This window comes from Trachypithecus francoisi, unplaced genomic scaffold (assembly GCF_009764315.1).
Source record: "Trachypithecus francoisi isolate TF-2019V2 unplaced genomic scaffold, Tfra_2.0 Lachesis_group20, whole genome shotgun sequence".
In the NCBI taxonomy this organism is placed as follows: domain Eukaryota; kingdom Metazoa; phylum Chordata; class Mammalia; order Primates; family Cercopithecidae; genus Trachypithecus; species Trachypithecus francoisi.
Genome location: NW_022681466.1, coordinates 38,082,465 through 38,107,127, shown reverse-complemented (window position 1 = coordinate 38,107,127; position 24,663 = coordinate 38,082,465). Strand labels below are relative to the sequence as shown.

General features: G+C 43.6%; 2 protein-coding genes across 4 annotated transcripts in view; one reads left to right on the top strand and one right to left on the bottom strand.

The window, feature by feature from the left end:
* ACACA (acetyl-CoA carboxylase alpha) overlaps window positions 1–24,663 on the top strand; it is a 338,866-nt gene that overhangs the window by 16,830 nt on the left and 297,373 nt on the right. The window lies entirely within an intron of this gene.
* On the bottom strand, window positions 6,862–23,681 carry CUNH17orf78 (chromosome unknown C17orf78 homolog). Of its 3 annotated transcripts, XM_033183823.1 has the most exons (7): window positions 23,177–23,674; window positions 21,384–21,470; window positions 19,961–20,206; window positions 13,338–13,460; window positions 10,686–10,810; window positions 10,128–10,244; window positions 6,862–7,904 (listed from the first exon to the last, which is right to left on the bottom strand). In XM_033183823.1, exons 1-7 carry the CDS (start codon window positions 23,232–23,234, stop codon window positions 7,827–7,829), a joined length of 834 nt encoding a protein of 277 aa, XP_033039714.1. In that variant the 5' UTR covers window positions 23,235–23,674; the 3' UTR covers window positions 6,862–7,826. The 3 variants fall into 3 exon arrangements, with proteins under 3 accessions (XP_033039714.1, XP_033039716.1, XP_033039715.1); XM_033183825.1 differs by lacking the exon at window positions 19,961–20,206 and having other exon boundaries at window positions 23,177–23,681; XM_033183824.1 differs by lacking the exon at window positions 10,686–10,810 and having other exon boundaries at window positions 7,823–7,904; window positions 23,177–23,673.

Genomic DNA, 24,663 nt, shown 5'->3' with positions numbered 1-24,663 from the left:
AGGAGTTAAAAAGTGATACCACAGGCTGGCCGCGGTGGCTCACGCCTGTAATCTCAGAACTTTGGGAGGCCGAGGCAGGCGAATCACAAGGTCAGGAGTTTGAGACCAGCCTGGCCAACATGCTGAAATGCCGTCTCTACTAAAAATACAAAAAATTAGCTGGGCATGGTGGCGGGCACCTGTAATCCCAGCTACTCAGGGGGCTGAGACAGGAGAATCGCTTGAACCCGGGACGCGGAGGTTGCAGTGAGCCGAGATTGTGCCACTGTACTCCAGCCTGGGCAACAGTGTGAGACTCTGTCTCAAAAAAAAGGCCAGGCATGGTGGCTCACGCCTGTAATCCCAGCACTTTTGGAGGCAGAGGTGGGCGGATCACCTGAGGTCGGGAGTTTGAGACAGCCTGACCAATATGGAGAAACCCTGTCTCTACTAAAAATACAAAATTAGCGGGGTGTGGTGGCACATGTCTGTAATCCTAGCTACTTAGGAGGCTGAGGCAGGAAAATCACTTGAACCCAGGAGGCAGAGGTTGTGGTGAGCTGAGATCGTGCCATTGCATTCCAGCCTGGGCAACAAGAGCGAAACTTCTTCTCAAAAAAAAAATGTGATACCACAGCAGGGAGAAGAGGAGACCAGACAGACTTCCCTAACTGCAGTGTTGCTCTAGCACACCAACTATCTGTTTTGCAAAGATGCTCAACCACACTATTAAATATGAAAATTTACATAAGAACAACAACAATAACATTACTTCACAGACATCAGACTGGCAAACATTTTTAAATCCCAGATTTCCAAGTTAGAGAAATAATGGAATAATGGGTACTGTCTTTACTGCTGATTGTACTATACTTGGTACAACCACTTTAGAGAGCCATATGTAATCTAGCAAAGTTGAGGATATATGTAAACTATAGCCCATGAATTCCACTTCTTGGCTTTGTCTCAGACATAAACATGTTCAAGAATATTCACTGTAGAAGAAATAAACTGCTGTCTGATATAATCACATGTATAATGTATCAGTCTTCAAATTTAGTGTGTTTTCTATAGAATATTTGATTCTTCAAGAGGACAATAACAACTTGACCCTATAGCCTACACTGTTTATTTTTCTTTTTCACTATATTAGGGAGCAAAAATGTCTTGAGTGAATCCTCGGAGAGTATTCTGGGCATCATCTTATTCTGCAGAGACTGTGACATTAAGCCTGTAAACATCATTCTCCATCCTATTTTAAATTTCAGTGAATAGGATGAAATTCGGCTGTTGTGTGTAACTTTTTTTCCCCTTGGGGCAGGAGTACAGGCTTCACATTTGTTATTTGTTTATCCATTTTACTTTTTTTTTTTTTTTTTGAGACGGAGTCTCGCTTTGTCACCCAGGCTAGAGTGCAGTGGCGTGATCTCAGCTCACTGCAACTTCCACCTCCCGAGTTCAAGCGATTCTCCTGCCTGAGCCTCCTGAGTAGCTGGGACTGCAGGTGTGTGCCACCATGCCCAGTTAATTTTTTGTATTTTTAGTAGAAACAGGGTTTCACAGTGTTAGCCAGGATAGTCTCAATCTCTTGACCTTGTGATCCGCCCGCCTCGGCCTCCCAAAATGCTGGGATTACAGGCGTGGGTCACCGCGCCGGCCCCATTTTACATTTTTGTATTTGTGCCCACCGTTTTTTCAGAGGATGCAGTTAGCAATTTCAGCCACTAGATGGTGCAAATTCACAAGAGTCTAACGAAAGTTCCTCAATTACAGTCCAAGGTGCACCTGTTGCTACACTGCACCAAGTGAAGGAGGGTGAGGCAAAGGAAAAACTTTTGGATCTGAAATTTCAGTATAAACATGGATCCAAGTTCACTAGAAGTTCAGATTAAGGGAAATTTTTAGAATTTGATCACTGACAAGTCAGGTTATTGAATAAGGAAAGACAAAAGAAAAGTGTTGTAATAATGAAGAGGAAGAGAAAAAGGAACAGATAATGAAACAAGAGGGAAAATAAGTCTAAAGAGATGAATTCAAGTGTTAGCAACAATTATAGTATGACTCTTTACTGGTTTGCATCTCCCTGGTAACTGATAGCAACTTTGATGTAAAAATAAAGCTTACTTCATTCTCTTCTAGAAAGTCAGTTATGCTACCCTTAGCTTATCCATTTGGCAGTGTGACATTATCAACAAATATTTTTAGTATCTACTATGAACATGGGGCTTTGTTGATACAAAGTAATACACAGATATACAAATTAACACAGATACTGGTCTTCAAGCAGAAGAACCAGTAAATACATATAAGAAGATAAGTAATTGACTGGATTAAGAAAATGTGGCACATATACACTATGGAATACTATGCAGCCATAAAAATGGATGAGTTCATATCCTTTCTAGGGACATGGATGAAGCTGGGAACTATCATTCTGAGCAAACTATCGCAAGGACAGGAAACCAAACACCGCATGTTCTCACTCATAGGTGGAAATTGAACAATGAGAACACTTGGACACAGGGTGGGGAACATCACACACCGGGGCCTGTCGTGGGGTGGGGGCTGGGGGAAGGATAGCATTAGGAGATATACCTAATGTAAATGACGAGTTAATGGGTACAGCAAACCAACATGGCACATGTATACATATGTAACAAACCTGGAGGTTGTGCACATGTACCCTAGAACTTAAAGTATAATAATAATTTTAAAAAGAAGATAAGTAATTCAAGGCAACCTGAAGGCCATTGTGTCAACTCAGAAAGTGGAATACTTTTTGAGAGTAGGAATGGAGTATCAGTGGGTTGGGAAGGAAGGGATCATAGGACTCTCAACCTGTCCAGGGCAAACAAAGAATAAAAGGATTTCTTCTGGCCTTTAGTCATAAGTACATGCAGCAACTCTTCCTTGGAAAATGGATAGTTATGGACGTAGACATAGGAAAAGTGCTCTAGGTCAGAATCTGCTGGACAATGATTAGAAAGCATCCAAAATATTAATAGGAGAGGGTAGGAAATATGAGGAAATAATGGTTAAGGCCAGTACCATCTCTGAAACCACCGTTGCACTAGCCTGGGAATACAGAAAAGGAAGGATGTTAATGGCTTGTTCAGGTCTTTCAGAGATCCAAAGTCCCAGGTCACTTTGATTTTTGAGATTACAGGTTTATCTAAAAAATGAAGAAATGGCAAAACAGAGATATACAATATGTTCTATGTTTTATTTATATTTATCTTTTTTTTTTTTTTTTTTGAGATGGAGTCTCACTCTGTCACCCAGACTGGAGTGCAGTGGTGCCATCTCAGCTCACTGCAACCTCTACCTCCTGGATTCAAGGGATTCTCCTGTCTCAGCTTCCCGAGTAGCTGGGATTACAGGTGCACGCCACCACACCTGGCTAATTTTTGTATTTTTGGTAGAGACGGGGTTTCACCATGTTGTCCAGGCAGGTCTCAAACTCCTGACCTCAGATGATCCACCCGACTTGGCTTCCCAAAGTGCTGGGATTGCAGGCGTGAGCTACCATGCCTGGCTGTTGTATATTTTAACTGTTTCTGTTTAACAAAGTAATGCTTTTAATACACATGCAAATACGGCTCTTTACTTAATGTCATTCAGCAATAACTTAAAAAGTTTAAATTGGAGGTTTTTGTGAATGTATCTTCTTTGCCCTACTCAACTACCTATCTTAATTTTTGGGCCTATCAAAAAGTATTGTGGTGACATTAACCCTTAGGGCGCGGTGGCTCATGCCTGTAATCCCAGCACCTGGGGAGGCCGAGGTAGGCAGATCACCTGAGGTTGGGAGTTCAAGACCAGCCAGATCAACATAGTGAAACCTCATCTCTACTAAAAATACAAAAATTAGCCGAGTGTGGGGGCATGCCCTGTAATCCCAGCTACTTGGGAAGCTGAAGTGGGAGAATTGCTTTCACCCGGCAGGCAGAGGTTGCGGTGAGCCAAGATCACGCCATTGCACTCCAACCTGGGCCACAAGAACGAAACTCCATCTCAAAAAATAAAAATTTTAAAAAAGGTGGAACAGCTTCTAGTCACCTCTAAAATTTGAAAATAAACACAACTTCTGGAAATGTAGTAGTAATATATTAGCCAAGAAGAGACAGATTTTTTTTTTTTTTTCTTGAGATAGAGTCTTGCTTTGTTACCCAGGCTAGAGTGCAGTGACACAATCTCGGCTCACCACAACCTCCACCTCCTGCATTCAAGCGATTCTCCTGCCTTAGCCTCCTGAGTAGCTGGGATTACAGGCGCCTGCCACCACACCCAACTCATTTTTTGTATTTTTAGTAAACATGGTATTTCACCATTTTGACCAGGCTGGTCTCAAACTCCTGACTCAAGTGATCCACCCACCTTGGCCTCTCAAAGTGCAGGGATTACAGGCATGAGCCACCGCGCCCAGCCAAAGAAACAGATTTAAAGTGGTGTGAAGAATATGAAGTTTTGTATGTGTCTTTTTATTATATGTGTGTATATATTTATAATGTCCATAAAGAGATATATTAACCACTGATTACATATTAACCAGTGTTAATGATTATCTCTGGGAAGAGAGATTAGGTATTACTTTTATTCTTTATACTTTTGAGTATTTTCTAAAAGTTTTTATAATGAGAATGTACTTTATTTTGTTATTTATTTATTTATTTTTTGAGATGGAGTCTCGCTGTGTCGCCCAGGCTGGAGTGCAGTGGCATGATCTTGGCTCTCTGCAAGCTCCGCCTCCCAGGTTCACGCCATTCTTCTGCCTTAGCCTCGCAAGTAGCTGGGACTATAGGTGCCCGCCACCACAGCCGGCTAATTTTTCTTTTTTCTTTTTCTTTTTCTTTTTCTTTTTTTTTAGTAGAGACGGAGTTTCACCATGTCAGCCTTGATGGTCTCGATCTCCTGACCTTGTGATCCGCCCGCCTCAGCCTCCCAAAGTACTGGGATTACAGGCGTGAGCCACTGTGCCCAGCCGAGAACGTGCTTTAATAATTATAAAAACAGTATGGTAGCTTAATAAGAAAGAACTTGCAATAGAAACAGCAAATAAGGCTAGGCGCGGTGGGCCATGCCTAGCCTTTTTATCCCAGCACTTTGGGAGGCCGACACGGGTGGATCGCTTGAGGTCAGGAGTTCAAGACCAGCCTGACCAATATGGTGAAACCCCATCTCTACTAAAAATACAAAAATTAGCTGGATGTGGTGGCACATGCCTGTAATCCCAGCTACTCAGGAGGCTGAGGCACGAGAATAGTTTGAACCCGAGATTGTGCCATTGCACTCCAGCGTGAGCAACAGAGCGAAACTCCATCTCAAAAAAAAGAAAAAGAAATGAAACAGTGAATAATTCCACAGGAATAATTGGCACTTCCACAGAAACAGTGTTTTATCAAGTTGTGTGTAACTTGGTCTATAATGGTGACACTAGAAATGGTGCCCAGCTCTGAAGTGATCTGCAGACTGAAGTCCACATCCCAATGCCCACACAGGAGTTCTCCTTTCTCCTCTGCCTTCTCTCCCATCTCTGTTTTGAAAGATCTTCACTAGTAAGGGAATATAGGACTCAAAGTTATTAACTGATTAGAGAGTCAGAAAATCCTCTGAGGGGTCTATGCTTTGTCAGGGGAAACAAATTGTCCCCAAAGCAAAATAATTTTGATTCTGTCTGTGAATTTCTATAGAGTCAGTACAAATGTTACCCAAATTATACTTTTTTTTTTTTTTTGAGACAGAGTCTTACTCTGTCACCCAGGCTGGAGTGCAGTGGTTCCATCTCAGGTTCAAGCAATTCTCATGCCTCAGCCTCTGGAGTAGCTGAGATTATAGGTGCGCACCAGCATGCCTGGCTAATTTTTGTATTTTTAGTAGTAGTAGAGACGGGTTTCACCATGTTGTCCAGGCTGGTCTCAAACTCCTGGCCTCAAGCCATCTGTCCACCTCGGTCTCCCAAAGTGCTAGGATTACAGGCTTGAGCCACTGTGCCCGGCCTCCAAGAAGAGTTAGAAGAGTTGATGAGTGCAGATTTTGCCATAGGTTTTATCTCCTGGGAAATCTCATGTTTCAGGATTAAGGGACATTCAGTGGTGGGTGAGGCTGGGAAGGGTGAGGATGCGTGTAGGCATTAGTTCTGGACCAAGAACTTCTAAGTGTTTAATGCTTTTAATCATCTTCACCAGTGGTCTTAGGAAAGAGCAGGCATTTTTTTTTCTTCCTATTTTATTGTCAAACTAAGTCAGATGGCAAAATAAACTTGAAGCAACATTGTGGATCAGTGGCAGGATGCAAATAATATACTCATTCATCCAAATGCCAACCTCAGTGTTCTTTCCTCTCTATCATATTTTCAAGGTGTGCTCTATGGAAATATAGAGGTTCCTTTTTTTTTTTTTTGAAATAGAGTTTTGCTCTTGTTGTCCAGGCTGGAGTGCAATGGCGAGATCTCAGCTCACTGCAACCTCTACCTCCTAGGTTCAAGCGATTCTCCTGCCTCCGCCTCCCCAGTAGCTGAGATTATAGGTGCCCTCCACCATGCCCGGCTAATTTTTGTATATTTAGTAGAGATGGGGTTTCAGCATGTTGGCCAGGCTGGTCTCAAACTCCTGACCTCAGGTGATCCGCCCACCTTGGCCTCCCAAAGTGCTGGCATTACAGGCGTGAGCCACCGCGGCCGACCCTAGAGGTTCTTTGGAGCTTCTTTGAAACATGTCCTCATTATCCATGCTTTGTATCTATTGTCTCTTTCAGGCTGGACTTGAATATTAAATCGAGCCTTAGGGTGAGATTTTCCCCTGTTGGTATTGTTTTGATAATCACTGTTTGGACAGCACTTGAAGTGAAAGAAAGAAGGATATAGTTTTATGGGGTTTTTTTGTGTTTTTTTTTCTGTTTTTTTTTTTTTTCCCCGAGAACTAAGAAAACAGAATTACTTAGAAACAGACCCATTTCACCAAAATGAGATGGAACGGTTTGAGATTCTTAGGAAAAGAAGCAGGGCCTCACCCTATCTTATCCCTCCTGACATTTCCTTTTTCGCCTGAACATTGATTCAAGAGCAGGTGGTTTCGCTTTCTCACTGAACTCTTATTTAAGCAGGTTAGATTTGACTCATAGTTATGCTTCTATGAGAAACAGCATTATCATAATTATTTTGCTCTGGAATCCTTGTCCAAAAGGTATGCAGCTTTCTGTTAAAGTATGATATCACATCAGAGCCACCTTAGGAATTCTGGATCGTCAGAAAACTTCACTTGGATACTAATGGTCTGTAGTCCCTGAACCCCTTGGGGATAACTTATGAGGAAGACTTTTGGAACGCATAGGGTCAAGTTCCCTTCAGCAGTGTGTGGATAGGTACATGTAGTACCAGAAGCTAAATTACAAAACCTTATGAATGTCAATTAGGGAGATGAGGAGTCCCACTGTAAGCTAGTTGAGGGCCAGTGAGCGTGAAGTCAGCTGTGAAGATAACAGAGGAGTTGGAAGCTATGTCCCACTAACAGCTGCCTTGTTCCTTGGAGGCTGTGTTTGAGTCTTCTGTCAAAGAGAGCAATAAGGTCCATTCACAGTGCTTGAAGGGAACGCTTTTTGTTCTCATCTGAGGGGATGGAAAGATATCAATTTTAATGGATGTGTGAAGTGAATTACAGAAGGTTGTGGCTCAGACAGAGGCATGAGGGTAACTCTGCTAAGCCCACACTCTCCCTTCATTAACCAGGAATTGGTGTTTGATTGTAATGTCCCTGCTGAAGATACGAGTGTGAAATTGGCAAGAATGTGCCCATATTAATAGGGAGAAGACTGTGTAGTATCATTCAGTGTTTGAGATACAGCAGAACTTTTTAGAAGTATGTCTGGTGGATAACAGTGATCCCTGCAGCTTTCTTTGGGTCTGATGAATTGGCAGCATCTCGTCCAACCTAGAGATTGAAAGGAAATATGAAAGTTAAAAAAGGATGCAAGTGTATAGTTCTTCATGTACGAAGAAAAGGGCTGGCTAAGTACAAAACCCCATGTAATTCCAAGTGCACTTCATTTTGCCTCTTCGTTAATCAATAATTACACTGAGAAAGTATGATCAAGGTGCACATAGGTATGAGAACCTATAATTGCTTGGAACCTATAACCCACTAGCAAAGTAATTAAAAGATCTGGATCATAGTTCTGTTCTACCAGCTGTGTAACCTTGGGAAGTCACATAACCTCTTAAAGCCTCAACTTAAGTATGAGTGAAATGTAAATACTTGCCCTGGCTACTTTCCAGGATTTATGTAAGGCTCAAATGAGATACTGTATATAAAATTGCTATCTTAGTACTATTTTTTTTTTTTGAGTCGGAGTCTCACTCTGTCACCCAAGCTGCAGTGCAGTGGTGTGATCTCGGCTCACCGCAGCCCCTGCCTCCCGGGTTCAAGTGATTATCCTGCCTCAGCCTCCTGAGTAGCTGGGATTACTGGCATGTGCCACCATGCCCGGCTAATTTTTCGTATTTTTAGTTGAAACGGAGTTTCACCATGTTGATCAGGCTGGTCTCGAACTCCTGACCTCATTATCTGCCCACCTTGGCCTCCCAAAGTGCTGGGATTACAGGCGTGAGCTACCGCGCCTAGCCCTATTTTTATTCCTTATCATTTAGTAGCTTATTATGTTCATAGAAGTTCAATCATAGTTGCAGCTACATGGTTATCTCTAATTCTAATTCTGGACTAGACTTTGTAATTTACTTCAGGCCTATTTCTTCCAATGTTCAGGAGAAATGATAATGTTCTTTTTTTTTTTTTGAGACAGGGTCTCACTCTCTTTCCCAGGGTAGAGTGCAGTGGCTCAATCATAGCTCACTGCAGACTTCAGCTCCTGAGCCCAAGTGATCCCCTCCCACCTCAGCCTCCCAAGAAGCTAGGGCTACAGGCACGTGCTACCAGCTGGCTTTTTTTTTCTTTCTTTCTTTCTTTCCTTTTTTTGAGATTGAGTCTTGCTCTGTCACCTAGACTGGAGTACAGTGGCACAATCTCGGCTCACCACAACCTCCGTCTCCTGGGTTCAAGCAATTCTCCTGCCTCAGCCTCCCGAGTAGCTGGGACTACAGGTGTGTGCCACCATGCCCAGCTAATTTTTGTATTTTTAGTAGAGACGGGGTTTCACCATGTTGGCTAGGATGGTCTCGATCTCTTGACCTCGTGATCCACCTGCCTTGGCCTCCCAAAGTCCTGGAATTACAGGCGTGAGCCACCGTGCCCGGCCCAGCTGGCTATATATATATACACACACACACACACACGTATATATATACATGTTTTTTGTTGTTATATATACATGTATATATCTCTATGTGTATATATATACATGTATATATATATGTGCGTGTGTGTGTGTGTATATATATATATTTTTTTTATAGAGACAGTGTCTCACTATGTTGCCTAGGCTGGTCTCCTGAACTCTAGCAAGTTTCCTGCCTCTGCCTCCCAAAGCACTGGGATTGCAGGCATGATGAATCAGGCCTGGCCTTAAAAATCTTAGAAGATTCTTGGCTCCAATCTAAATCATCTGATTCAGTTTATATGGGGCCCAGAGGTATGTGTATTCAATAAGCACCCTATTGTATTATGGCTGGACTGATGTTAGGAAAACAGTAGTATAAAATCCTACCTATTTCCTGACATAAGAAGGATTGCCCACATTTGCTTCATAACTGAAGCAGCTCCCTGTTCCTAGCACATTAAAAATATATATTTTTCACAGTCCTCTTAGGGAGGAATCTCCTGTCACTTATATATTAACCCCATTTTCTTTTCTTTTTCTCTTTTTTTTTTTTTTGAGACAGAGTCTTACTCTGTTGCCCAGGCTGGAGTGCAGTGGCACAATCTCGGCTCACTGCAATTTCCGCCTCCCAGGTTCAAGTGATTCTCCTGCCTCAGCCTCCCGAGTAGCTGGGAGTACAGGCATGTGCCACCACGCCTGGCTAATTTTTGTATTTTTAGTAGAGACGTTTCATCATGTTGGTCAGGCTGGTCTCAATCACCTCAGGTGATCCACCCGCTTCGGCCTCTCAAAGTGCTGGGATTACAGGCGTGAGCCACCGCGCCCAGCCTCTACCCCACCTTCTTTAAGCAAATGACATAAACCACACAGAGAACACTTTCCTTCTGAGGCTGAGAGTCAAGCTTGAATTCAGCTGTCCCAGGTGGCTGGCCTCCCTTCCTTTGCCATCTCCACAACCGCTGGCATTGGCACAGCTCCCTGGCTCCTAGGCATTGACACTGAAGGAGAAAATGACTGGTATTAATATCAAGTGGCTGCTAAGCATTTGGTTTTCTTCCAAACCTCATGTTGGGCAACTTAAAGGAAGTCATCTCTTCTAAATATTCAGTCCTATGGACCTATCCTTCCTAGAAAATGTCTAAGTACAGCAGAGGAAAGGAACTTGCATTTAGCGAGTACCTATATGCCAGGTGCCTTTCACACAGGATCTCAATCTTTATAACTAGCATGAGAGCAAATATCATGAGACTTATTTTACACATGAGGCCCTGAGGTTAGAAAAGTCAAGCAACTTTCCCAAAACCACTCAGCTAGTGAGTGTGAGTGGCAGATCTACTCAAATTCCAAAGTCTGCTTTTCTCCTTATGCCAAGCTGCCTCTGGAACAGAGGAAAGTCTTTATAGGTCAAGTCAAAGGATTCAATACAACAGCAAACTTACAGGGCATGGGACTTCAAAAATTACAAATACTATAATGGCAACTCCACTGAGCAACAGGGTGACAGCAATCAGAATTTTGACCACAATACTCCATTTCTGTCTCTTCTCTAGGTTCTCATCTGTGTCTAAAGGAGAGAGGGGAGTGGAAGAGGGAGAAAGGAAAATTTGAGAGAGGGAAGAGATTGACCCTTTGACCTGAAGTTATTCTGGCTCACAAAACTATTAGAGGCCCAGCCAGACCCAGAGGCAGAGGCAGAATTTCCAATTGAAACTCAGGGTTGGAGGGAGTGGGGGTGAGCTGAATATCATGGGCTCTGCTCTAACTTTTTTGCACCCTCTTCCCAATGAGTCACCTTCCCTGGAATTGGGGATTTTCCATAATCACATAGGGCTGATTCTTACATTGCTTGCAGGAAGAAAAATCTTGGATACACCTGGAGTTGTAAACTTCTTTCATTGTCAGCTTTATCAGGGTTCCTACCATTTTGCTCTGACACATTTAATGGGATTAGAAAATCCCCTTTCCTGTGTTTCTCCTGGCTTTCATGGGGTATAAGAGGAAGAAGTGTGAAAATTAGCACTACTTCTGGGTCAGAAGCTCAATCTGGCGGCAAATGGCTAATATGCATCTTTTTCTCATTCTGTCGCTCAGACTGGCGTGCAGTGGCACAATCTCGGCTCACGTCAGTCTCAATCTCCCAGGCTCAAACCATCCTCCCACCTTAGCCTCCCGAGTAGCTCAGACCACAGGTGAACACCACCATGCCCAGCTAATTTTTTAAAAATTTTTGTACGGACAGTCTCATTATATTTCCCACTGAGCTTGAACTCCTGGCTTGAAGTGATCCTACAGCCTTGGCCTCCCAAAGTGCTGGAATTACAGGTGTGAGCCACCTCACCTGGTCCTAATATGCATCTTGTTATTACTAATATCACATTTTTTCCCCTAGTAGAAACTAGGATGTAACCTAAATTGGAATCTTACAGAATTTTAGTCCTGGCCAATTTAAGGACGACTCTTGCTAAAAAACAGTGAAGAAAGCTGTGTGCGGTGGCTCACACCTGTAATCCCAGCACTTTGGGAGGCTGAGGCGGGCGGATCATAAAGTCAGGAGTTCGAGACCAGCCTGGCCAACATAGTGAAACCCTGTCTCGCTAAAAATACAAAAATTAGCTGGGCATGGTGGTGCATGCCTGTAGTCTCAGCTACTCAGGAGGCTGAGGCAGGAGAATTGCTTGAACCCAGGAGGCGGAGGTTGTGGTGAGCCGAGATCACACCACTGCACTCCAGCCTGGGTGACTGAGTGAGACTCCATATCGAAACAAATATATGCTCTTGGGGACGGGCATGGTGGGTAATGCCTGTAATCCCAGCAGTTTGGGAGGCTGAGGCGGTAGGATCGCTTGAGCCCAGGAGTCTGAGACCAGCTTGGACAATGTGGCGAGACCCTGTCTCTACAAAAATTTAAAAATTAGCTGAACATGGTGGCACACACCTGTAGTCACAGCTACTCAGGAGGCTGAGGTCGGGGGATCACTTGACCCTCAGAGGTCGAGGCTGCAGTGAGCCATGTCTGCACCACTGCACTTCAGTCTGGGCAACACAAGACCCTGTCTCAAAAAAAGAAAAGAAAGAAAAGCACTTGGTTGGTGTCATGACTCTTATAATTGCTTAGTGTCGGCCGGGCGCGGTGGCTCAAGCCTGTAATCCCAGCACTTTGGGAGGCCGAGACGGGCGGATCACGAGGTCAGGAGATCGAGACCATCCTGGCGAACGCGGTGAAACCCCGTCTCTACTAAAAAATACAAAAAAGACTAGCCAGGCGAGGTGGCGGGCGCCTGTAGTCCCAGCTACTCGGGAGGCTGAGGCAGGAGAATGGCCCGGGAGGCGGAGCTTGCAGTGAGCTGAGATCCGGCCACTGCACTCCAGCCTGGGCGACAGAGCGAGACTCCGTCTCAAAAAAAAAAAAAAAAAAAATTGCTTAGTGTTTAAATATTGTCCATCTATACATACAGCAGCTAGAATTACCTACTACAGAAATACTGTTTTTTCTGTCCCTAATTCTGGCTACAGGGTGAGCTCATTTGCGTGGAGATAAACGATCATTGATGGTGTCAAATTACAAACATTTCTGGGACCTTCTTCATAGAGAAGCTAATTTTGTTGTTGTTGTTGTTGTTTTGAGACAAAGTCTCACTCTGTCGCCCAGGCTAGAGTGCAGTGGGACAATCTCGGCTCACTGCAACCTCCGCCTCCCGGGTCCAAGCAGTTGTCCTGCCTCAGCCTTCCGTGTAGCTAGGATTACAGGCCTGTGCCACCGCGTCTGGCTAATGTTTGTATTTTTAGTAGAGACGGGGTTTCACCATATTGGTCAGGCTGGTCTTGAACTCCTGACCTCAGGTGATCCACCCACCTCGGCCTCCCAAAGTGCTGGGATTACAGACATGAGCCACAGCACCTGGCCTAGAGAAGCTAATCTTTTTTAAAATAAAAAAAAGAATGATTTTTCAACGTACAGTCAGTAACTTCTCAACCTTAAGAAAAATATCAGTAGATCCAGACTAACATTGGGGCTAAAAATGTTTCTTTTTCTGTTCTTATTTTACTCCTACTTATTCTGTAGTTTGTCATTTCAAAGCTAGAAAAATTACCAGTACTTGTAGTTTTCTCTTCTTTATTCCCAGGAGTTATAGAAGGGGTAGTGGTGGAAAAAGTCTCTGATGAAGCCCCCATCACTGCATAGACTTTACATTGTGAGATCCCTGGTAAAAAAGCTATAAAACAAAGTAGAAAAGATGAAACTTTAGGGGAAAACTTCATCCTGCCTTTGATTTTATCTGATAAAACCCTACCCAGCTGATAGTAAACTTCCAATTGTGGTCCCATTAACCTGTCTTTCCATAGGTTTAGGGTGTGAGCACAAAATAATGCCAAGAGTAAATGAGGGTTTAGCAATACTAATAAGAGATATGGATTAAATGCCCATGGGACTTTTGACTAACATAGGATCAGAGTGAAGGAGTGATACCAATGATATCATTGTCTATCATTATTTAGGCCACAATAATAATAAAGATGAAGGCCGTTAAAAACTGCTGACGGTTTCCTTCTTTAAAAAGAGATGGCTCTAAAGTCCAAGGAAGAACCTGAAATGTCACAGTTAGCCTTAATGACTGCTGCAAGTGTGTCTAGTAGAATCTAGATCAACTACTCTGAGAGGGGACTGGGGAAAGCAGGAGGAGCTAGAAGAAGGAAAAGCCACCCAGCTTCATGCACTCCTTGATTTCATTCATTCAGCATTTTTTTTTTTCTTTTTGAGACAGGGTCCCCCTCTGTCACCCAGGCTGGAGTGCAGTGGCGAGATCTCAGCTCACTGCAACCTCTCCCTCCCAAGTTAAAGTGATTCTCGTGCCTCAGCCTTCCAAGTAGCTGAGACTACAGGTGCACACCGTCACACCTGGCTAAGTTTTGTATTTTTTGGTAGAGATGGGGTTTCACCATGTTGGCCAGGCTGGTCTTAAACTCCTGACCTCAAGTGATCCGCCCACCTCGGCCTCCCAAAGTGCTGGGATTACAGGCGTGAGCCACTGTGCCTGGCCTGGCCTTGCTTTCAAAGGATCTCTGGGCTACTGTGTTGGGAATGGGTTAGCAGTGGGCAAGGGTAGAAGCAAGGTAACCTGTTAGGAGGCCATTGCAAAAGTCCAGATGAGAGATGATGTGATTCACACCAGCAGTGGAAGTGATGGGAGGTGGATAGAGTCTAGCTGGAGTCTGGAAATAACCTCACTCGTCTCCAGAATTGACCTAATCCAATTCAGACAGTGTGGTTTCTGTTCTATTTTTAGTGGTCTCGTCTCATTGCTTATTAAATTAAGGCCTATAAATTCTACTTGACTTTTCTAAATTACTCTTCCGTGTCTTAAGTCCATGAGAAAATGATAGTTCTTTACCTTAGAGGCCAGTGACTATAGTACCAGGCACTGTATATGAAATTATAGGGGAAGAAGTAATGCTGATTCCAGTTTAATCAGGAAGACAGTGTTGGCAGACATTGTCAGAGACAGACATAAAGTCAAGAGGTTCAAAAGGAAAAACAAGAACATATTCAGCATAGTGCTAGTCAGTTCTTTGAAGTGATAACTTACGTGTTTATGAGTCAGATTAGATAAAAATAAACAAATCTCACTTTGGACAAGTCACCACAAGTTCTCCGTGATTTGTTTTTTTAAATCTGTAAGATGGCAATAGTAAAATAATACTTGGTCTGCCTATTTCACAGGGGTGTTGTGAAGATCAGAAAGAAATGAAAATGAGAAAGCATGTGTATAAACACTTTGCAAACTGAATGATATTATGATTGAAAGAGGAGGAAAAAGATGACCTAATGAGTCTTCTTTCTCCACCAGAAGGAAATTTTGAAATATTGATAATAGCGGCCTTTTCCTTTTCCAGATTTCATAAATAATAACAAATAGTCTCCATTTACCTTTTTCTACATTCCATGTTGACCTACATCTTCTGATGACCATTTGTATTGCAGAACATTCTCACCCTTACAGTTTCAAATTTCTATGTTACCTGAGGACATTTTCATGAACTGTCTTCTGACTGATTCCAGGACATCCTTCTGTGCAGACTGTCTGGGACAACAGGCACACACCACCACACCCAGCTAATTTTTGTATTTTTAGTAGAGACGGTGTTTCACTATGTTGGCCAGGCTGGTCTCGAGCTCCTGACCTCGTGTCCCCGCCTCGGGTTCCCAAAGTGCTGGAATTACAGGCATGAGACACCACGCCCGGCTCTAATTTTTATTTCTACCCTGTTTGAGGTTTATCACATCCTGGTACTGAGTAGAGATTTACATTCAGAATAGGAAGTTTCAGACTTGTAGAAGGGATTATGTTTCAAAAGTTCATTCATTGGCGTAAAAACCCGGGAGGCGGAGCTTGCAGTGAGCTGAGATCCGGCCACTGCACTCCAGTCCGGGCGACAGAGCGAGACTCCGCCTCAAAAAAAAAAAAAAAAAAAGTTCATTCATAAATTGGTTGTTTTGGGCCAAGGGAGGTGGCTCACGCCTATAATCCCAGCACTTTGGGAGCTGAGGTGGGCAGATCACTTGAGGACAGGAGCTTGAGACCAGCCTGGCCAACATGGCAAAACCCCATCTCTACTAAAAATACAAAAAATTCGCTGGGCGTAGTGGTGCAGGCCTGTAATCCCAGCTGCTTGAGAGGCTGAGGCGTGAGAATTGCTTGAACCTGGGAGGCAGAGGTTGTGGTGAGCCGAGATCACACCACTGTACTCTAGCCTGGGGGACAAAGCGAGACTCTGTCTCAAATAAATAAATAGGTTGTTTGGGATTCATCATTATGGTTTCATAAAAATGTATCAGGAGTGATGATTAGGTCCCCAAACTAATCTACAAATATTCATTTGATCTTTTTGCATAGTTCAAATAGTACAGAGTATTAGCTTAAATTCTAGATGTGGGAACCAACTACTATGTTATGAAGGAAGGGGAAGAGTTTCTTTGTCTCTGGGAGGCTAGCCAAATGCAAATTTTTGAATTAGGTCAGGTTGATCTTTGGCATCTCTCCTCTCCCTTAACCTCTCAGTTTTCCTTGTCCCAATTTCTAAGAGCTACTGTCCTTAGTTGCCTCAAGTCTCACAATGCCTAGCACTATATTCACTCCACCCAGAGTGCTCCAAACTCCCAAATGACTTAAGTCCACTATTCCTCATCACAGCTGCCATGGACAGCAAGTTGTCACATGTTAAGAAGGAAACAATTTGCTTTAATTAATTTGCATTAATGTTGAAAGTTCAAAACCCTGCCAGAGTCTTTTGAGCTTGTTTATTTTTTGAGAGGGTGTCTCGCTCTGTCGCCCAGGCTGGAATGCAGTGGCTTAATCTCGGTTCACTGCAACCTCTGCCTCCTGGGTTCAAGTCATATTTCTGTCTCAGCCTCCCGAGTAGCTGGGATTACAGGTGCATGCCTCCATGCCCGGCTAATTTTTTAATTTTGTTTTGTTTTGTTTTTTGAGACAGAGTCTTGCTCTGTCGCCAGGCTGGACTGCAGTGACGTGATCTCAGCTCACTGCAACCTCCACCTCCTGGGTTCAAGCTATTCTGTCTCAGCCTCCTAGTAGCTGGGACTACAGGTACATGCCACCACGCCCAGCTAATTTTTGTATTTTTAGTAGAGATGGTGTTTTACCATGTTGGCCAGGATGGTCTTGATCTCTTGACCTCGTGATCCGCCTGCCTCGGCCTCCCAAAGTGCTGGGATTACAGGCGTGAGCCACCGCACCTGATGCTTTTGAGTTTTTAAGAGTTTTCTGGCTGGGCGCGGTGGCTCACGCCTGTAATCCCAGCACTTTGGGAGGCCTAGGCAGGTGGGTCACCTGAGATCAGGATTTCGAGACCAGCCTGGCCAACGTGATGAAACACCGTCTCTACTAAAAATACAAAAAAAAAGAAATTAGCTGGGCGAGGTAGTGGGCGCCTGTAATCCCAGCTACTCGGGAGGCTGAGGCAGGAGAATCGCTTGAACCTGGGAGGCGGAGGTTGCAGTGAGTTGAGATCGTGTCATTGCACTCCAGCCTGGGCGACAAGAGCAAAACTCCATCTCAAAAAAAAAAAAAGAAGGGGCAGGGGGTTTCTTCACATGATTTTTCACTGTGGAATTTTAGAAAATATCATAAAGTGAGTGAAACATTCAGGTCATGTTAGCATATATAATTTACTGTACCTAAGTCACATCCTGAGAGCCTATCCACTTATTTCCCAGTTTTAGTCTAGTGTTTAAACTTTTTGCCATTATTCTGCTTGTGGATCCCCAATTTCTCTAAAAATGTCAAGTTTTATTTTATTTTTCCAGTAATGTAGCAATAGCATCTAGGGGATTGCCAGTTTATAAAGAGGAACTGGCTACACTAAAAAAAAAAAAAAAAAAACTATATGACAAAAATAATGAGTGAGAAAAGGAAAGGAGGGCTGAAGCAGAGAAACTTCAGGCTGAGGTTAAGAACCACTGCCCAGCAGCTGTGGGGGAATAGGCATTCTCACCCAGTGTGGGTATGCACAATGGAACCAACCTCTAGGGAGGGTAATTTAGCAATAACTATCAACCTTTGATGCAGCAGTCCTGCTTCTTGGAATTTATCGTACTGATAAATTACAGGTATACAAGAAGAATATATATAGATCCTGAGTAATAGTGAAAGAGGGGAAAATAATTTATTAAAAGAAAAAAGAAGAATATATACGGTCATTGTTTGCAGCATTGTTTGTATTTGCAAAAGATTGGAAACAACCAAAATATATATCAATAGGGAGCTAGTAGAATATAGAAGAGACATGGCCGGGCACAGTGGCTTATACCTGTAATCCCAGCACCTTGTGAGGCCGAGGCAGGTAGATCATGAGGTCAGGAGATCAAGACCATCCTGACTAACAGGGTGAAACCCCATCTCTACCAAAAATACAAAAAATTGACTGGGTGTGGTGGTGGATGCCTGTAGTCCCAGCTACTCAGGAGGCTGAGGCAGGAGAATGGCGTGAACCCAGGAGGCAGAGCTTGCAGTGAGCCGAGATTGCACCACTGCACTCCAGCCTGGGCAACAGAGGAAGACTCCGTCTCAAAAAAAATAAATAGATAAAAGAATATAGAAGAGACATACTATGGAATAATGTACAACTGTTAAAAAGAATGAGGCGCCTGGGCGCGGTGGCTCAAGCCTGTAATCCCAGCACTCTGGGAGGCCGAGACGGGCGGATCACGAGGTCAGGAGATGGAGACCCTCCTGGCTAATACAGTGAAACCCCGTCTCTACTAAAAATACAAAAACTAGCCGGGCGAGGTGGCAGGCGCCTGTAGTCCCAGCTACTCGGGAGGCTGAGACAGGAGAATGGCGTAAACCCGGGAGGCGGAGCTTGCAGTGAGCTGAGATCCGGCCACTGCACTCCAGTCCGGGCGACAGAGCGAGACTCCGCCTCAAAAAAAAAAAAAAAAAAAAAAAAAGAATGAGGCAAATATTTTTAAAAAGTATGGGGTAAATATATACATATTGAAATGGAACGACCTATAAGATATATTATTAAATGGAAAAGCGAGGAACTTGGCTGGGCGCAGTGGCTAATGCTTGTAATCCTAGCACTTTGGGAGGCTGAGGTGCGTGAATCACTTGAAGTCAGGAGTTCAACACTAGCCTGGCCAACATGGTGAAACCCTGCCTTTACTAAAAATACAAAAATTACCCGGGTATGGTGGTGAGCATCTGTAATCCCAGCTAATTGGAAAGCTGAGACAGGAGAATCACGTGAACCTGGGAGGAAGAGGTTGCAGCGAGATGAAATCGTGCCACTGCACTCCAGCCTGGGTGACAGAGTGAGGCTCCATCTCCAAAGAAAACAACAACAACAGCAAAAAACAAAACAACAACAACAAAACAATAACAACAAGCAAAAGCAAGGGGCAGAACAATGTATAAGGTATGTTACCATTTATGTTTTTAAAATATGCACATTCATACATTCTCAGAGTATCTATGGAAGGAAATATAATAAGTAGATAGTAGTGGTTCCATCAGGGATAGAGAACTGGAGAATTGAGAGACAGGAGTAGGAGAGAGACTTAATTTTCACTATAAATCTATGCTGTTTGAATATTTTACTGTGTGCATTCAAAATGAAAACAAAAAAAAAAAACAAAAAAAAACTGGCCAGGCACGGTGGCTCACGCTCGTAATCCCAGCAGTTTGGGAGGCCAAGGCAGGCAGATCACTTGAGGTCAGGAAATCAAGACCAGCTTGGCCAACATGGTGAAATCCCGTCTGTACTAAAAATATAAAAATTAGCCAGCCATGGTAGCAGACACCTGTAATCCTAGCTACTTAGGAGGCTGAGGCAGGAGAATCACTTGAATCTGGGAGGCAGAGGTTGCAGTGAGCCGAGATTGCACCACTGCACTCCAGCCTGGGCGACACAGCGAGACTCCATCTCAAAAAAAAAAAAAAAGGAAGAAAAAAAGAAGTTTTAAAAAACCGTCAAAAGAAGACCCATCAGAAATGGAGATCTCATGAAAATCACAGCGTATCAGGGCTAGAAGGGATCTTAGAGATTATAAAACTGACTCTCAGAGAGTACATAGATTTGCCCAAGGCGAGGATAATTCATTTCCTTGTAGCTTTTCCTGCTACTGAACTCCAGCTTCCTTCAAGGATGTCAACTAAAAGTTAGTGCCTGCCCCCTTCCTCTTTTCCAATCTCACCTTTGCCTGTTAGTAGAGATCCAGTCTGAAACTTGGATGTGGGAATTAGGTGACAGCTTGAGGAGGCAGAGCTGTTTCTGTGGGGAGCAGCAATGATTCTCAGGTTCTTCAGAATATGCTTGACCTTTGGCCTTCCCTCCAAATATACAAGGTTGACTTTTACTTTGCTGCCAGAGCCAAGGCACTGCAAGGTAGCTATAGTCTGATTTTGAATGAATGTTGTCCTTTTGGTTTCTATGTGAGTTTCTGGAAGGAGAAGAATCAGACAGAAAAATGGAGTTGGTTTTGTTTTTTTGTTTGGTTGTTTTTTTTTTGAGACAGGGCCTTGCTCTGTCACCCAAGCTGGAGTGCAGTGGTGCAATCATGGCTCAATCTAGCCTCAAACTCCCTCAATCTCCAAGCAATCTTCCCACCTCAGCCTCCTGAGTAGCTGAGACTGTGGGACTACAGGTGCATGCCACTATGCTCGGCTAATTTTTTAATTTTTTAAAAGACAGGGTTTTGCTGTGTTGCCCAGGCTGGTCTCAAACTCCTGGGCTCAAGCAATCCTCCCACCTTGGCCTCCCAAAGTGCTGGGATTACAGACGTGAGCCGCCACACCTGACCTTGGAGCTTTTGCTCTTGTTGCCCAGGCTGGAGTGCAATGGCACGACCTTGGAGTTTTGCTCTTGTTGCCTGGAGTTTTGTTCTTGTTGCTCAGGCTGGAGTGCAATGGCGTGATCTCAGCTGACTGCAACCTCCGCCTCCCTCGGTCAAGTGATTCTCCTGCCTCAGCCTCCCAGGTAGCTGGGGTTACAGGCGTGCACCACTACACCCAGCTAATTTTGGTATCTTTAGTAGAGATGGGGTTTCACTGTGTTGGGCAGGTTGGTCTCAAACTCCTGACCTCAAGTGATCCACCTGCCTTAGCCTCCCAAAGTGTTGGGATTACAGGCATGAGCCACCATGCCTGGCTGAAGCTGGTTTTTAATCTGAATAGTGCCAAGCTGACCCACTTCCATTCATGACTCCTGTTAAATTCCACTCCTATATTTTCTCCTCCTTTTAGTAACTTCTTCTTTAGTATGTGTTCATAGTACTAATACACAAATCCTGCCTTTCTTCCTGCCATGGTTCCCATGAAGGTTGGTGACAGCAGTAAATTCAGCGCAGAGAAATGCTCATAGATTTTCTTTAATGCAGAGAGGAGTAGGTGCTGCCTCCTTCTCTTTTTTCATCTGCATCTGTTTAAGTAATATAGGCATGCCTTAGGTAATGACAGTTAATTTAAAGATTGGTTTCCAGAAAGCTTCCTGGGAGGATACATATCCTTAAAATAGGATATTTGAGATATGGGCTAGGAAGCAGGAAGATGAGACATCTTTTAAAGGTAAAAATTTTTTGAAATGGCAATATCATTTTCCAGAAAAGACCCATTCCCTACCTTGCATTTGCAATTCCTCGATGCTTCTCACGTCCTTTGAGAAGAGCCCAGGCAGCTGTTCCACTCGGCAACTGCTATCTCTGAGGTCTAGGGGTGAGCAGAGCCGGAGGAGGGGAACGGGGGGAGAGTTGGGGAAAATCAGAATTTACTGGTACTTTCTTTTTAGAATTCTGGGCAATGGAGGAGAAGATATGAAAGAATGCAGTTCCTGCTCGTAAAACTTGCCACTTGGGAGATCAAACACTCTCTAAAAAGACTTTGCTTTTATTTATTTATTTATTTATTGAGACGGAGTCTCGCTCTGTCGCCCAGGATGGAGTGCAGTGACGTGATCCCCGCTCATTGCAACCTCCACCTCCTGGGTTCAAGGGATTCTTCTGCCTCGGCCTCCCAAGTAGCTGGGATTACGGGCATGTGCCGCCATGCCCAGCTGATTTTTGTATTTTTAGTAGAGATGGGGTTTCGCCATTTTGGCTATGCTGGTCTCAAACTCCTGACCTCAGGTGATCTGCCTGCCTTGGCCTCCCAAAGTGCTAGGATTACAGGCGTGAGCCACCACACCCGGCCCTCAAAAAAGAACACACAGCCAAATACATACAAAATAGTATTTGACCTAGTATAGAGAATACTGAGTACCAATCTATTACCCTTAGGACAAAGAAAGGTGAAATAGAGTTAAGAAAACTTACTAAGTTAATGGAAGACTAACCAACCCATTTCCTTAAACACTGCTTATTTTCTCTTCTCCCTCCTATTCTATCTGCTTTCTTGTATTAAATAAAGCTTTTGGATATTTATATTGTCTGACCTTGGTATCTCTATAGGTTTCCACAGAACCATAGGTCTTAGTTATTTATGCTTTTTGGCACATAATTCAAAGGGTTGTGACATTTTTATAATTTGTCAAATTTGTTGCTGCTGCACCTTGTGCCATTTGGTCTTAATTCTGATTAGCTAATTTTATTTTTTTATTTTAACTTTTTATTTTTTTGAGACAGAGTCTCATTTTGTTACCTAGGCTGGAGTGCAGTGGTACGATCTCAGCTCACTGCAACCTTATCTCCCAGGTTTAAGTGATTCTTGTGCCTTAGCCACCCGAGTAGCTGAGATTACAGGTGCATGCCACCATGCCTGGCTAATTTTTGCACTTTTAGTAGAGATGGGATTTCGCCTTGTTGGCCAGGCTGGTCTTGAACTCCTGGCCTCAAGTGATCCGCCAATCTCAGCCTCCCAAAGTGCTGGGATTACAGGCATGAGCCACCGTGCCCAGCCTTGATTAGCTAATTTTAGAGATGAAATGTTTACAAAACTTTGAAAAGTCATATTTTAAATAAGCAGTTACCAAAGGGCAGCAAATGATGCCATTCCACCTAACACCATGCTTTCCCTCAGCTCTTCCCACCCAAGAATATCACCATCTAGTTATTTACATGTGCCAACTTAAAAAAGGCAACATCTTATGAACAGTTATGAATTTGGGAATCTTAGGTGATAATAATACTGAAACTCTAAAGAAAGCCATCCAACAGTGAAAGAACTTTTAATGTTAATTACATGAACAAGACATAAGAATGGATCATATTCTCTTAAGACCTCTCATCATGAAACAGACAGCTATCTCTCTGGAATGAATAAGTTGCAGTCCTTAGAGGCGAGTGGATAACACAGGATTACCTCTGGATAGTATTGCTTGCTGGATATCAGCTACATCTCTATCTGGTGGAAGAGACCCCTAAACTCTTTCTAGGCCTCTCTCTGTATTTTCCAGGAGATTAGGCTAGATAATTACTTACCTTTCTTGTTGGCATCATAGGATGCAACGATTAGACTAAAGACCAAGATGGTGTCCATGTTAGCTTGAGCACATGCTCATTGCAGACAGACCACTGCTCATCTGTCACAGCCCTTGATAGCTCTGCCTCTAGTTGCTTTCACTGCACGCAGCTGGAACCAAGTTTGACCCTGAGAGACTCTGATTCCACCCTGATTATTTTGCTCCAGTTCCTGAAGACCCAGGAATAGAGCTAATTGGAGAAAGGGCTAATTCTGCTTATTAATAATTCACTCAGAGTTCTGACTTCGCTGCCAGTGCTGACATAGAGAACTGGATTACCTAGAGGTTTCTCGAGCAGGAAGGCCATAAACGCCCATTGATATGCTTTACAAGTACTTGCAGATAGACACATAGACATTTACATGCATGCTCACTGATACAGGCACAGAGATTTATATACTTTCATGAAAATATGTGGAGATTTCTAGTAAGGAATATAATTTCTAGAACAGAGCAGGAAACTAGGACTAGGAGTCAGTACAACTGAGTTCTAGTACAGGCCCTGTTATTAACGATCACCTTGAGAAAATTACTTGACTTCTTGGGATATAAATGTTCTCCTCTAGAAATTCGAGAGTCCTGAACCATATGATCCCTTTTTTTTTTTTTTGAGACAGAGTCTCGCTCAGTCGCCCAGGCTAGAGTGCAGTGGCACGATCTTGGCTCACTGCAAGCTCTGTCTCCCAGGTTCACGCCATTCTCCTGCGTCAGCCTCCCGACTAGCTGGGACTATAGGCACCTACCACCATGCCTGGCTAATTTTTTTGTATTTTTAGTAGAGACAGGATATCACCATGTTAGACAGGATGATCTTAATCTCCTGACCTCCTGATCCACCTGCCTCAGCCTCCCAAAGTGCTGGGATTACAGGCATGAGCCACTACACCTGGCCGTGTTTTTTTTTTTTTAAGTGGAGTCTCGTTCTGTTGCCCAGGCTGGAGTGTAATGGCACGATCTTGGCTCACTGCAACCTTCGTATCCTGGGTTCGAGTGATTCTCCTGCCTCAGTCTCCTGAATAGCTGGGATTACACGTGTGTGCCACCATACGGGCTAATTTTTATATTTTTAGTAGAGACAGGTTTCACCATGTTGACCAGACTGGTCTCGAACTCCTGACCTCAAGTGATCTGCCCCCATTGGCCTCCCAAAGTGCTGGGATTACAGCTGTGAGCCACCCCGGCCGGCCCTGAACCATATGATCTCTGGAATTCATCCACAGTTATATACATAAACTCACATTAGCACAGACATACCTATTGAGTTTTGCACATCTTCACATTCCTGAATAGTGAAGTTAGTATTGGTGGACAACATTCCGATGACCACTGGGCTGAGACGTTGTGAGGAAGAGCTAAATACAGTAGGTGAGTGGTACTGTCTTTGGCTTGGGAAAATTTTCCTAAACAGATAACTGTTGTTGAAGATTTTTCCAAATTTGTATTATT